At 41.8% G+C, this 16,137-nt stretch overlaps 1 protein-coding gene across 1 annotated transcript in view; it reads right to left on the bottom strand.

The window, feature by feature from the left end:
• The window catches only part of TMEM209 (transmembrane protein 209), a 439,863-nt gene that overhangs the window by 115,712 nt on the left and 308,014 nt on the right, over window positions 1-16,137 (bottom strand). The window contains 1 exon segment of the mRNA XM_044063801.1: window positions 1,565-1,662. Coding sequence (XP_043919736.1) covers window positions 1,565-1,662 — 98 coding nt within the window.

Below are 16,137 nucleotides of genomic sequence, written 5' to 3' on the forward strand. Positions count from 1 at the left end.
CTGCATGGTCTCTGAGAAAGGTGCCTAAAAGGTAACAAAATTATCATGCAGACAGTCATATGGGTGGGCTACATCAAAGAACCCCTGCCTTGTGTAAGTAAATCCAGACTGTGGGGAATTTTCTGGTAATGGCTAAATTCAGAAGAGTGGGGAACCACCATTGCACAGGCCAAACAGATTCATCCCCATTATCTTTGAAGAGTCCTTCTGGATATTTAGAAGAAAACTCTGAATCAGGAGAAAGGATGGAATAATATACAGGAACATTCCTTTCCACTGAAATGAGATGGATCTGTCTTCCAAGCCAATTTGCAAGGAATCCTACAGCAGAATTTCTTTTTAACTGTTTTGAAAGAAGGTAAACAGAACTACTTGGGGTGCTCACCACAGCTGGACCAGTTCCTGGAACACCTCCTGGCTGTAATTTCCATTTGTGAGGGTCTGTACTGGTCCTGTTCAGCCTATTGCAATTTATTGCTAAAGTCCCAGCTTGACAAGCCCCAACAAGATCATCTTTCAATAAAAGAAGATTCATTATATCACTTGGATAACAGTTGGGGAGGTTCCAAACTGGATTCCAGAAGTATGGTGGACAGAACAGTTATTGCTATATACCATGTGCAAAGAACAGAGTCAGACATTTCCTTTGGGAGACCCTAGCTAAATCTGTGCAGATCTAGATGAAGTGAATCCTGATTTTACTGATTGGTAGAGTAACTGAACTGATAAAAGAAATGAAAATTGTGAGTTAGGACTTGTTCCCTGTGTCCATGTAAGAGATTGTAGTGCAGAATAGCTTCTCCAATGTGACAGTGGACAAGGAACACATGCAAGAAATGAGAAAAACACTAAGATTTAGAAAACATTTAATCTGTTGACTTGTGAAGTCTGACAATATTTCTGAACCATTGCAGTTGAGAGACACTGGTTCTGCTACTACACAGTCTACCTGATCTACAGACCCTGTGGGCACACAAATACCATTATGTCAGTAAACAGTGACCTGGCATACTGACCAGTACATGTGGATCTGTAAAAGCAAGCTTGCACACACTATATAAAACAACTGTGGATGTACACAAAACAGTCTACGCTCAGTCTTGACAGCAAATGAATTGGCTTCAAATAAATTCACTGGTCTCTCTGCAGTAGGTTATTAGGCACTTGCAGCTTAACTTGTGCTGTTGTATTGGTCAAACAGCATCATGTAACAGTTCACCGCCCTGTCAAATTTGGTTCTCATGCTTGTCTATTATTACTGTGGAAACTGTATGTTAATAAAGTGAAAAATGATAGAAACAAAATACAGCAGTTAAACAATGGCCACTTGGGAAGCAGGACACAAACAGTAAGAGAATCACTCCAAACGGCAAATATCACAGTAGAAATGTTACTGCATAAAACAGTAACTAAAAAGAAAATCACCACTCTCTTTAATGTAAGGCCAAAAGCATCATGCCAGTAACTGCCAAGATGCAAAAACCAGGGGTATATAGGGCAAGCAGACACAGAAATCTACCCCTAGTAATGAATTCTACATTTTGTGAAACATATGCAGTCTTACAGCAGAATCAGTTGGTAGGTCAGTGTCCCACTTTCGACCCTTGAAGTCACCCCCTCCATTCCACCGAAATGAACTCATGCAACCTCCTTGAGACAGTTCTATGGAGAGAAAAAAAAAAAAAAAACAAAAACATTCATTCATAAGCATGTCGAAATAACGTCAACATGTTCTTAAATTATAATCTATCAGGTTTAAGGACTGGGTGATGAAACTGCTCTACTGCCATTAACAAGTTATCACAATACAGTGCTATAACACTCAAAACAATGTAACATAGAATAAAAGATGTAAAGCAATATGTTCCAAGTTAAGTTTTAGAAATGCAGTTTATTCATAAGACCACCACCAGGTGGCAATATTTCATCAGCAGGAACATCACTCTCTCAGAAAGCAGAAACCAGTTTTTGATGCAATTCTGAACCATCCATTCACTGAATTTCCAGCACCTACTTTATCCTAAAGAGTGCAGACACAACTTAATGGAATTTAGAAGACCAACAATTCACCTACTTGCATGCATTTGGGATGCAGGAAGAAAGTGGCCCGCCATCCACCCAACACAAGCAAGGCATGCATACATCACATAAAAGGTATCCGTTCAGGAAATGGACTCCAGAAAACTATGTTGCGATATAGAAATGTTAACTTCTGCATCAACATGCTACCCTAACAGTTTAGTATTTTGTACATAAACATGTAGTCAATTGTAAAAACATATGCGTCAACTTGTTTACTGAACGTTCAATGATTGATTGCAAACGTGCATGTTCATACAGATTCACACCTACTTGTGAAAGTGCCAATTAATTTTACATTTCTGTCAAACCACAAAGCATAGCAACTCAAATGCACTAAACTGCATGTCTCAGAGTAACAGAATCACAGATTAACAAAACATATAATTTGTACCCATTTTTCCAATGCCAGTTGAATCTATGGTATTCTACACGTATGATAGATGCACTGCCACTCACCAGCGTATGTTGTTCCCCACATTTGCTACTCAAGACAGTAGTCATAAAAAATTACAAATCCTGGCAAATGTGTGTGTGAATTCCACTTTCTGTTATCCCTTTGCAAACACTATCCTTTTGGGGAAAAAAGTAAAGCCTAAAAAAAAAAAGCATAGCAATACTTTCCAGAAGCAATGGCTAAGTTCTATACCTCTGGTTAAGATGGTATACACAATTCAGAATAAGTACAGAAGGCAACAGCTATCCCCCTTATTCAGGGAACACAGTTTAGCCATACAGGATGGTCAGCACTGAAGATGACAGGACAATTAGTGACATTAAACATCGAAGACTAAAGGATACGTTTTGTCCCACACACTTTTTTTTTTTTTTAAGCAAACAAAAATAGTCAGTAGAGCAAACTGGCATGAGAAAGGAACTAGGTTTCCCTAGGAAATGGCAGACATCTGTCCAAAGGTAGTTCTCTTCATTAACTGTAGGTTTAAAAGATATTTAAAAACAAGTAAAACCACTGGACTTAGCTGAAGGAACTGCGTCTCTTTGTATGATGATCATAAATTAATACTCGCTTTTGTAAATATCAAATAACCATAAAAATAATGACCAAGGCAGGTTTCAATTGCATGATAAAAACAGCATCAAGTTCAACGCAGTGCTCAAGTACATCAAGAGAAGAAAAACCTAACACTTTCAAAGTAAAAATTGTTTTACAGGCAATTCTTCTTTACCAGAAAATTTCCAATACAGCGAGTTAATCTGCTTGAGTTAAAGAGGTAAAGACAGGTATTTTGCCTTGCTATGTATGCATTTTTTTAACATGGCAGTTTCCATGCAGAGGTATAATTGTTAGTTATAATTGTAAATCCTCCTGGTGGGGTTTGGTAATTTACCCTTCCCATATCATGATTTCAGTGGTGTAAATGGCAAATAAAAAAGTGCATTTGTAACAGAGATATTCAAGGTATGAGCCATTACACCCTTAGCTAGTTGTCTTTACCCTCAGCCAGGCATGTCCCTGAATGGTAAATCTCACTGTTGCTCTACAGAAATCATGCAAGAAAGTTGGGGGGGATGGTGTATAGCTTCAGCAATCTTGGCAAGCTGAAGAATTTCAATATTCTCTCTAATCTGGCAAGCTCTTCAAAGTAGACTGAATTTTTAACACCAAACAGCTGTAAGAGAAATGATGTCTCAAACAGTACATGATTCCAATTGCTCGTCCTCAAAGTACCTGTTTTTTCCCACAATTTAACTAACAACCTAGATAAAAGGGGAATATTCCTACAGACACGAATTCTGTCAGAAAAAGGTGAGGAAAAAGTTGCAGACAGGCTTGCTGTGTCATCCTTCAAATAAAAATATAAATGCGAGCTACATTATGAAATCTGTAGAAAGACCTGCAGACCTACGTGCTAGCAGAGGAGTATAGAGGTGAATACTGCTGCTTTATTTTATAAATGCTGGAAGGTCTTAAAAGTTGGAGGAATCATCACTACAAAACAAACAACTTTCAGCATTTGAAAAAAGAAGTTATGTCTTACCATAACGCTCCATCTGTATTGTTGATCCTCGTTCAGTCATTACGTATGGGTATCTGTTCTGAGCTCAGAACCAAGCCGGCCATTTTCCAAGCTCGTGTTAGCTTCAAACTCTCGAGCTAAACTCTTACCCACAATTCCCCTCTCCCTGTTATCTCAGATTGAGTTTGCAAGTTAAAGAAGGTAGAGGCTACCTCTGGTCAAATAACCTAAGAGAACTGGATGGTGAGATCCACTAGAAATCACAGGAGGGGGAAGGAGGGAGGGTCGTAATGACTGAACGAGGATCAACAATACAAATGGAACGTTATGATAAGACATAACTTCTTTATCTGATATTGTTAATCCTTGTTCATTCCTTACGTATGGGACAGAGTCCCCAGCTACCTCTATTCCTGGGAGGCTCTCATGGAAGGACATTCCTGAGCACCATAGAACCGAAAGATGCTCTTCCCCTGGAGGCCAAATCCAATTTGTAATGATTGATGAAAGTATGAAGCGTAGCCCAAGTTGCAGCTGCACTGATGTCATGTAAAGAATGTATGGAAGGCAGCAGAAGTTGCCACCGACCTTGTTGAATGAGCTTTCATGGTAGTAGGCAACGAAATATTACGTTGTGTGTAAATAAAGGTCACAGTCCCTCAACCATATAGCTAATGTGACCTTAGCAACAGCTGATCCTAATCTAGATCCAGAAAAGGCCAAAAATAACTGGTCAGATTTACGAAAAAGTTTAGTCCTGTTTAGGTAAAAACGGATTTGCCTGTGAATGTCAAGGGTATGTAGGCAATACTCTCCTCTGTTTGAATGGTTGGCAAAGAAAACTGGCAATTCAATGGCTTGATTAATGGACATTTCAGAGATCACTTTAGGCAGAAATGACGGATTAGTTCTGAGACACTATCTCTATGAAAAATCAAGTATGGCCTCTTGATACATAAAGCTTGAAGTTCAGAAATACGTCTGGCAGAAGTAATAGCGACCAAACAAGGTTTTTCATGACAAATACTTGAGGTCGCAAGAAGAGGCTGGTTCAAAAGGTGCCATTGTCAGAGCTTGCAGAACTAATGATAAATCCCATGGTTGAATAGGTTTCTCTAAAGGTGGCTTCAGATGATTCACACCTTTTATGAAGGTCTTGCACAATTTATGGGACAAAAGAAAGGAATCTTGGACACCCTCATGAAAATTAGAAATTGCAGCCAAATGAACTCTAATGGTAGAGGTCGAGAGACCTGACTGAAACAGGTCGGCCAGATAGTCTAGTATTAGACACTGGTGCTGAAAAGGAGTCTACTTGTTTATCTTTCAGCCAACAAGTAAATCTTTTCCACTTGCTCAGATAATTCTAACGGAGGACTCATGAGAAGCAATGAGAATATCATGCACTGGTAAAGAAAGATCATTCTGCCTGGCAATCAAGGGAATTGGAGTAGCCAAGCCATTAGCTTCAAGCTGTTCAGTTTGGGATGAATCAGGTTCTGTGGGTGTGAGATCAACTCCGGGATTGGATGGAGGCTCCATGGTCGATCTAGTAGGTGAGGCCAAAGGAATGGGAACCAAATCTGTTGTGGCCAATATGGTGCTATGAGGATTACCTTGCTCTTCGACCACCGGGCTTTCTTCAGAAACTGGGGAATGAGAGGAAAGGGCGGAAATAAGTACAGAAGACCAGAGGGCCAATCGTGGACTAGAGCGTCCCTGGGTGACTGTCCCCGAGGGGGAATCGGGGCAAAGTAGTTGCTGCATTTGTAGCTGGCCAGGGGATGCAAAGAGCACAGCCCCAGTGGTGGAAGATCTCAGACGCTATCAAGGGATTCAGGGACCACTCGTGAGGTTGTAGAATGCACCTGCTGAGTCTGTCTGCTATCACGTTGAACTCCCGGGAATGTGCATTGCTAGAAGAAATGGTTGGTAGCCATTGCCCATTGCCATATCCTCATGGCCTCTCGACAAAGGGGGTAAGATTTGGTTCCACCTTGCTTGTTGATGTACTAGATCACTGTCATGTTGTTTGACTGAATCGCAATTGTCCCAGACGGCAGCAGGGGATGGAATGTTTGCAATGCCAGAGGCACCGCCCTCAGCTCTAGAACATTTATATGCAGATGGGCCTCTGGTTGGGACCAAGTGCCTTGGACTGTCTGTCCCTGACATAAGCCCCCCCCCCCACCCCATCAGGGAGGCGTCCGTGGTCACTGTGGCCTTGGGTTGCTGGGGGGAAAAAGGGCGAGACCATTGAGAGAGATTGTGTGTCATCCATCAATTTAAATCCTGTTTGCACCTGTGGGTTACTCGAATCATGGCTGAAAGAGGATGCTGAAAAGGATACCATTGGGTGAGCAGTAGCCATTGTAGAAGCCTCATGTGAAACCTGACCAGGGGAACAATGGTGATGGAGGCTGCCATGGAACCCCAACAGCTGTAGAACCGAGTGAGTCTTGGATTTTTCCTTTGAAAGGATTGGAATTAGTTGTTGCTTTATCCTTAAAATTCTGTGCTCTGGAATAGCTGCTCTGCAGTTTTATGTGTCCAAGATAACCCCTATGAATTCTGTCATCTGAGATGGGGTGAGATTGGATTTCTGCTAGTTTGTGGTTATGCCTAGCCTTTGAGCAGCGAGGAGAGAGTATGCCAGGGCTTTTCCAGTAGATGTCTGGTGGGGGCAGAAATGAGGCGGTCGTCTAGGTACAGAAACACCTGGAGTCCATGAAGTCACATGTGAGCTGTGACAACTGCCATGCACTTTTGTGAACACTCTGGGGGCTGTAGAGAGTCCGAAGGGCAGTACTCTGAACTGGTAGTGACTGGCTCCCGCACGGAAGCACAGAAATCTTCTTGATGGCCTATCCACCTTTATGTGGTAGCATGCATCTTGAAGATCTACAGAGCACATCCAATCGTCTTTTTCCAAAAGAGGGAGGATAGACTGTATAGTGACCATCCGGAATTTTTGTACTCTCACAAATTTGTTCAGTACACTGAGGTCCAAAATTGGTCTCCAGTCCCCGGTTTTCTTTGGCACCAAAAATAGTCTTGAGTAGACTCCGGATCCTATCTGGTCTGGAGGGACTATTTGGATGACTCGTTTTCTTAGCAGCTTTTCTATCTCTAGTGCTGCTTCTTCCCTTTGACTGGGTGGAACGTTGGGAAGATTTTTTGACGGGACGGGACAAAAAACGAAAGGGATATGATAACCGCTGGTTATGATCCTTTGTACCCAAGATTCGGTGGTGATGGGTTAGCCAGGCAGAAGGGTACAAGGAGAAACGTCCCCCAACCACCTCCAGAGGAAAGGAGTTGGGCCGCTCTTCAGGAGCGCTGGTAGGACTGACCAGGGAAAGAATCCCTGGAACCCTGGTTACGCGGTCCCCCTCTGCCTCGAAAGGAGCGTCTTCCCTGTGAGTTTCCTCCTCTGCCTCTGGGGGAGAACTCGGCCTGTGTGTCATGGAAAGGACCCTGAGATTTCTTGAACCATATCTTCCCACTTTTGGTTTCGGGAGAAAGCATGTTGAGGGGAAGAATAATCGACACCTATGGCAGAAAGGGTCTTACCATCTTGTTCACATCTGGCCAGTATGCTTTTAACTTTGGGCCCAAACAACAAGGAGTGCTCAATGGGGGCATTAAGAAAAGAAGACTTAAAAGGTTCCGTGAAGTTGCACAAGCACATCCAGGCAGGTCATCTGAAGACTGCAGCTGAACCCGCCGCTCTAGCTGCTCCTTCTGATGCGTGAGATATCACTTGCATAGAGGAGTTAGATATAGACGCAATGGTGGCCAGCTAAGAGGCCACTTTGTCACGGACCTCATCAGACACTGCACCAGCCAAGGTTTCAGAGAGCTCAGAGACCAGATCCCTTTGAACCCTGGTAAAATGTGCCATATAATTCAAGGACCTGATAGCAAAGGTTGCTGTAGCAAAGGTGCACTTCCCTATTCTGTCCAGGGCCCGGGACACTCTGTTAGGTGGCTGGACAGTCTGGCTTTCTTCTTCTGCCAGATTCTTTTTTGTTACGGCAGCCACCACTAAAGCATCTACAGGAAGACCTTTGGACCAGTCGGGATCTGAAGCAGGAGGGGACAAGATCTTACCTGGCCTCCGGGGAATAGCTTCAACAGTATCAGGGGCCTTCCAAGCATGCTGCACGATGAACTTGATAAGTTCATTGGCAGGTGGAGTAACCAAGGAGGTAGGGGGCCAGGCGCGAAAAGCCTGCAGGAATACAGATTCCTCAGGGGTCGGATTAGAGGGCTGCCAGTCACACCTCTGTTTCAGGATTTCAAGGATATCGCCAAAGGATATCTCAGAGGGTGACCGAAGGGATTCTTCCCCCTCATCGAAATCTCTCTCTTCAGTGACAGACTCCTCTGTGGAGTCCATGTGCTTCCCCTTGCACAAACTTTTCCGGTGGACCTCCTCAGCGGGAGAAGCTGGGGAAGACAACGGAAAAGGGGATCCCTGAGGGAATATGTCCTGAGGCCTATGCACCCGGTGTCCGCTAGGTGCGACTTGTGAAACCAGTGTACCAGAGGAGAGCGGAGGTATAGACAGTCCAGTATTGCCAGCAGCAGCAAAAGCCTTCTCCATCAGTTGGAAGGCTGGTCCACCCGGAGAGGAGTGTATGTCGAGGACAGGGGGCCCTCCTCCCCTAAGCAGCTCAGCTGCCAACTTGGAGTCCCTGGATGGCTGTGGAGCAGTAAGCTATGCGTATCACAGCTGACATCCTGGGTCATAGCAAAACTTTCCTGCCATGAAGGCAACTGCAGTTCCTTAGTGAGATCCATAAAGGGAACCGCAGAAGGGGAAGACTGTACTATATCCATGGACTTCAAAGGCAATGAAGGAGGAGAATAAAAAAGTGTCTTTGGAGATGGGTGATCACCTCCCAAGGAAGGGTAGTTCCTGGGGGGGGGTGGAATACCTCTGGTCAAGAATGCTTGGTCCACAAGACGCAACACATCATGTTCAGAAAGACTTCTAGTGGACCTCACTGAAACTGAAGGAGAAACAGGCCTGTCCACAAAAGAGGCAGATTTGGTGCCCATCTCATCTGATCGCACAGAGGACAACGGTGCAGAGAAAGACTGAACCTACTGTAGTTTGCACTGAAGTCGTCATCGGTGCCAATGTTATTGTCTGCACCGACACAGGGATCAGTGCCGAAGTGGTTGTCTGTGCTGAAACTGGAACCAACAAAATTGGAGTCAGTAATAAAGGCCTTGGTTCTGAGGAAGATCTCGGAGCTGACGCGGTCAAGGTCTGCGCCGACTGAACAGTCGGTGCCGATACACTGGTAAAGGTCTGAACAGAGGAGCCCCTCGGTGCCGATATGTAGAAGGCTGCAGGACAGGACGGAGCCGAAATCACTAATGGAGCCGAAGGTTTCAGTGCCAAAGTTCTGGGCACCGAAAGCACTGTGGCTGACAGAGCTCCGGAGCCAAAATTTTAGCCTTTTTAGATTTTGGTTGAGAGTCCCCAGCCGGGGCTGAAGGCAACGATTTAGCCATAGTAGAAACATGCATTTTCTTATGGGCTTTAGGAGCGGTTGAGACCTCTGACCCAGAAATAGCCTCTGAAAAGGGAGATTTTAGAAGTCCCTTCAGTATCAGCTTATTTTTTCCTTTCTAACAAAGTTCTATTAGAAAAGTTTTCACAAATGTACAAGGTAGTTCAACAGATAAATGGGAAGTGCCCAAACAATAAACACATAAAGAGAGTGTGCATCAGATGTAGGCAGTTTGTGTCCACAATCAGAAGACCGCTTAAACCCTGGACTACCCTTTTTATCTGCCATATTAACAAAAAGAAAAGTACCAACAATGGTACAAGAGAGTACCCGAAGGTATGAAAAAAGAAAGGAAAGGGATTATCAACGGTGGTAAGGAAAAATTACCTCGCGATAAAAAGGGGAAGTAAAGGACAGAGAAGAAAACTTGAAATTATGAACATTAGATGCGATAGGGCAAGAGACAATAAAATATTAACTTTTCTGACAGAAAAGTAATTTGTAAAGCAATTAAACAATTGACTGTACTTAGCTCAAGAGAAGTAGCTTGACACGACCGGATGGCAACGCAGCAAACGAAATCTGAGGTAACAGGGAGAGGGGAATTGTGGGTAAGAGTTTAGCTTGAGAGTATGAAGCTGACGCGTGCTTGGAAAATGGCCGGCTCGGTTCCAAGCTCAAAACAGATACCCATACGTAAGGAATGAAGGAGGATTAACAATATCAGATGCTCTGTTACAAGCTAATTTGAACTTTTACTTTGAGTAAACACTTTTAATGAAGTTAAAATCCTGAGGAGGTGAATCCAAAGATTGAGAAAAGAATTGTCACAATCCAAATTAATGCACTGGAGACAGAAATGCTGGATAAAAAATTCCCCTTATCCAGAAGAAATGAGATGAATTCCTGACTTTCCTCCCACCCAGACCTTTGCCAGTCTGCTGGAACCTGAACTCAGACATCTGAACTAATTATGTCTCTGCAGACGCCAAAGCAACCTTCCCAGCCAGTCTTTATCAACAAGTTTTTCAATTAAATATATCCTTGCGCTAAACCAACAAAACCACATAGTAACAGAAGAGGCCCCAAAAAACAATCTTCAACAGGAATGAAGCAACTCAGCCCCCTACCAACAACTATTAAACCTGGGACATCAATTCACACCTACCAGTGCAGTCAGTAGATGATGTCAAGCCACTTTCCCTTCTACACACCCCCGGCTGGCTCTGGTATAACTTGCAGTGATTGAATCCAACATTGCTTCATTTGACAGGAAACAATAGGCCTGGACAGGATACATGATACAATGCAAAATGGCTAGAACACCAGCAGACAACACCAAACACCACATAAAATAGACCCTGTGATACCAGGGGTGTAGCATTGAAAATGTATGGAACACATTGCCTAAGATTATCTTCTTGAAAGAGTAACATATGGGTGGGGGGTACAATAACACAAAGGGCATAATCAAAAACATATTTTACAGACTGATGTTCTTTTTAAAAAAATGTATTTTTTTTCTGAGTAACAACTTGAACCAGTGCTGTAAAAGAGGGCATGAACTAGCTCCCTGAAAACAGGCATGGATGTTAATATACAACATGAGACAAATCTGATGAAATATTCATTGCCAAAGCACTACATTAGAGTTTTCCCAAAAATGTCTTTAGCTTTTGGACCAGAAAACATGTCTCTGATAAAACACAAAAAGGCTTTTGCCATAATAACTTATCAAAAATAATCTAAACAGGCTTTATACCAGGAAGGTGGCATTAATAAATTGCTAACAACTAAGATCATGACAAAAGACATTATGGTTTAAGACCAAAAACTATGGACACAATGTTTTAAAGAATCAATATATGCAAGGCTGCCTAATAGACATGGGTATGTGTCCCAGTATTAATAATTATATAGTTATTTTTTGTTTATATTATGTGAAAGTTAGTATCTCTTATTAAATAATGTACAAAGTAAAGTTTACCATAATGCCTTTACAAAAGACGGCACTCACTGAAAGTTCATTAAAATTATTGCAAAGGCAGAATGCTCAGACAAAAGCACTCTGGAGGTAAATAAATGTATGCAAACTAGATGTCCCAACACACCTCTAGCTACTGTACACACTTAATCTGAATCAGAAATTACATCTACTGGACACTCCCCTCCTCTCAGCTATAACAATTATTTAAATTCTGTAATCCAAGAAGGGCCATTCCAGACAGCGTCACTTATTCTTTTGAAATAAATCTCTGTAAAACCTTATTTAACACATTGTCACATTTCTTGTGGAATATAGCTGGCTTTTGATATTAGTGCAGGATAAATCCAAGGAACGTTCTCTGATTATTTTGTTCATGTTCATTATCAATCAACAGATAATATAGGTGGTGCCAGGAACTGGCCCTTCCTAAGTGGGAAAAATAAGCAGGAATACTTCAATTCCTTATAATCATACAGGGGCGGCTCGTGGCATCGGGCTGCCGGACTGCAGCCCCCTCAAATTAAAAAAGAAAACAAAAAAAATTATTTTTTTAAATTTCGCGGACTTCGCGCATGCGCAGTAGTCCCGACTACCGTCGGTCTATGCGCATGCTCAAGGCAGTCCGGCAGGACCCATAGAGGGACGCAAGGAGATGTCTGCACTTTTTAAGTGCACAGACACGCTGGGAGGATATATCGCATCCGGACTGCAACAGCAACAGCCAGAACAGTCTCGGGAGGGAGCTTGGGATCTCATAGTCGGGAAGGAGCTTTACTGGGATCTCGTGGGTCTTTGAGTATTGCGCGGGCAGGATATGGTATGGAGAACAGACAGGTAAGTGTATGGTGCATTTTACTTTATGTGTTGGTGCTTTTAACTGGAGTTGTGTATGTGTTAGCTGGTGCTTGTAACTGGAGTTGTGTATGTGTTAGCTGGTGCTTGTAACTGGAGTTGTGTATGTGTTAGCTGGTGCTTGTAACTGGAGTTGTGTATGGGTTAGCTGGTGCTTGTAACTGGAGTTGTGTATGTGTTAGCTGGTGCTTGTAACTGGAGTTGTGTATGTGTTAGCTGGTGCTTGTGTGTGTGTGTGTGTGTGTGTGTGTGTGTGTGGTGCTTGTAACTGGAGGGGTGTGTGTGTGTGTGTATGGGTTAGCTGGTGCTTGTAACTGGAGTTGTGTATGGGTTAGCTGGTGCTTGTAAAAACTGCAGTTGTGCCCTATTTGATCTGATCTGGTGCTTGTAACTGTGGTTTGTATGGGTTAGCTGGTGCTTGTAACTGGAGTTGTGTAGTGTTAGCTGGTGTTGTAACTGCAGGTTCTCAGGTTTGATTCTTGGGGTTCCTTCTTTGTGCTGGTGCTTGTAACTGTGTTTGTGTGGGTTTGCTTTTGTGTCCTCCCATGTTACAAAGACATGTCTGCATTATTTCTTCCTGGGCCTCTGCTGAAAATGTTTTTGTTCCAAGTCAGACTGTCCTGATTAACAAATGTTAAATAAAATTGACAGGCATTTGAATTTAGACTTCAGGTTTCTTGTAACTTGCAGATTTGATGGTGCAGTGGTAGTATTGTTGCCTCACAGCTACAGGTGTGTGTGTGTGTGATTGTGTGGTTGTGTGTGTGTGTGTGAGTCTGCATCTCTCCCTGTGGTTGTGTAGGATTTGCTCAGGCTTGAACCCTGTACCATGTTTACAAAGACTTGAGTATTAATCCACCATCTGCTGAAAAATTGCAGATTTTTGTTCTGTCTCATATTTGATCTGATCTGTTTCATAATATCTGTGGTTTGTAAATGTTTAATTGCTTGATATTTGATGGTGTAGTAGTAGTATTGTTGCCTCACAGCTGCAGGTTTTCTGGTTTGATTCTTGGCTGGGGTGGCTTCTGTGTGGAGTCTGCATCTCCCTGTGTTTGTGTGGATTTGCTTTGTGCCCTGCCATGTTACAAAGACATGTCTGCATTATTTCTTCCTGGGCCTCTGCTGAAAATTGTTTTGTTCTGTCCGCAAGTCAGACCGCATTTGAATTTCCTGATTAAAAATGTTAAATTCCTTGCAGATTTGATGGTGCAGTGGCAATTCCCTCCTGTTGAAAAAAAAATTTTTTTGTTTTGTCGTAAAATTGACAGGCATTTGAATTTCAGACTTCAGGTTTCTGAATGTTTAATTCCTTGCAGATTTGATGGTGCAGTGGTAGTATTGTTGCCTCACAGCTATAGGTTTTCTGGTTTGATTCTTGGTTGGGTGGCTTCTGTGTGGAGTCTGCATCTCCTCCATGTGTTTGTGTGGATTTGCTCTGGTGCCCTGCCATTTTACAAAGACGTGTCTGCAGTATTAATCCTGCCTCTGCTGAAAATTGTTTTTGTTCTGTCCGCAGTAAAATTGACCGGCATTTGAATTTCAAACTTCATGTTCTTCAGAATACATAGTAGCACAACCTTTTTTTCTAGCAATTTTCTAAGTATATAAGATGAATATTTTAAATTTGTCCCTATTTTTGGGACTGTATTCCCCCATTATTGGCTTCGTCCAGGTTTTTGTGCTAAGGTTGACAGCTATGGCAAGAACTGAATTCACTGAATATGGACTGTAGAATTGTGCATATTTACTGATAAAGGTGCACTGTAGAATTGTGTATATTTACTAATAATGGTGGACTGTGGAAGTCTGAGTAGACTTTTTTTATGATAAATGTTCTCAACTGGGCAGTTTTGCCATTATGGGTGCATATGTTTTGTTTCATTGCTTACTGGAAAAATGTTCAAAACAAATTTAAAACACCCTCTAACAAGTGTACTGTATTGTACAAGGAATATAATTTTTAGTACAATGAGGAAGGTGTATCAAAGAGCACATGTATGTTTCATATGCAAGGGGCCTATGATTCGAAAACAGCCCAAAATTAATCTTTATCTGCCACTGGCAAAATGTATTTTCTTTGAATGTGGGTTTCAATGCTGTTTCAATGAATGAATTCAAGGGCAGAGAAGTTTTAATGCTAAGTTTTCATTGTGAGACTGCATTGCTTTGTTTAACAGATGACTTAATGTTTGTGCTGTAAAATACAAAATAAAACTTTCAAATGAAGTCCAATCATTGAAGTAAAGCAGTATGCACATTAGTGTTTATGGTAAATGGAGTGAAATAGCCAAGTAATGGTTAATTGGAATGGCTGCAGAGGCTCCAGTTCAACCATTATTTTGTCAGGGGGGGAAGGGCAGCAAACCCAGACAGGCCCAGCTGAACTATACCTCCCAACTGTCCAGATTTTCAAAGAATGAATAGATTTTTGCTTCTTATTTTTGGTTTGTTGTTCATAAAATTTGTAGTTTTAATTCCTAAATGATTTGCCAGAAGTCACTAAATAATAAGTTTCAGACTTCATAACCTTCATAAAATGCATGTTAAAGTAAGAGCCGTTCTATCAACTGTCTCAATTTATACAAGAGCAATTTTAGTACTGTTTATATGTGCCCCAATATATTTGGCCTTGTTCAGATTTACTGCATTAACAGGTTGAGAGGTACATGCAAATAAATTGCTTTATAGAATTAGGCATAGCCAACCTCTCAACTGTCCCCAATTTTTGGCTCAAAATGTTGCTCTTCCCCCTAATAATCCCTCCACAAAATAGCAATTTTGGAAGAAAACATGGAGGGTTTACAATTAAGAAATAACTGTAATAATCAAAGTTATAGATTACTTGAAATGCATGTAGATTCTTTTATTTTGTCAGCTGCTCAAGGTAGCAGTACTAATATTAAAGTGTCCCTTCTTTGACAGGTAGCAGCTGTATTGTGTGTCTATTTTATATTTTTGCATCACATTTTGGTCCATTTTTCATAAAATTGTGTTTTTTGGCAAATTAGTGACAAATCACTAAAGACTGAAGTAAGAAAATGACAGACATTTGAGTTTCAGATTTTATACCCTTCAGAAAATTCATACTAATGCAAGACCTATTCTATTATCTTTCTAAGTTTATTAGAGCAATATTTAAAAATTGTCCTTATTGTTGTGCCTTTGTCCCACTTCTGTGTATGGCTTTGTCCAGATTTCTTGCTCTTGAGGTTGAGAGGCATGACAAATGTGTCAGGGCCATCACAGTCAGCCAGAGAGATTTCAAATTGTGACATGCTTGTTGCACCCCACTCCGCATCTAGTGCCTCTGGATGTGTCCAAGCAAGGCCAGGAGTAGTTGTATCTACCTTGGATGGGGAGGACACACTGCATAAGTACTACAGTGGCTTTTCATCTGTCCTTGATTTTGCAGAATGGTCTGGTTTCTGTCATATTTTTGTACTGTTGATTTATGCTTATTACTCAGATTTATGCTTATTACTCAAAGTGCCTGTTGCTCTGTGTTTAAGTAGCAATGCTTTAATGACCATAAGGTAAGCTTGTCTGACATTGTAAGATGCAAGTAAGCTTTAATAAGCATACTGTTAAAGAATTGCCAACATTGAAAGCCTTTCTGTTGTTGCCATGCAGAGAATACTTGACTAGATAATGTATAAGCCTTGGGTATTAAAGGACAGGATTCCATTATTTTAAAAAGTTCATTACACTT

The sequence above is a fragment of the Protopterus annectens genome, chromosome 1.part0 (assembly GCF_019279795.1).
Source record: "Protopterus annectens isolate FY-2018-M chromosome 1.part0, PAN1.0, whole genome shotgun sequence".
Lineage (NCBI taxonomy): Eukaryota > Metazoa > Chordata > Ceratodontiformes > Protopteridae > Protopterus > Protopterus annectens.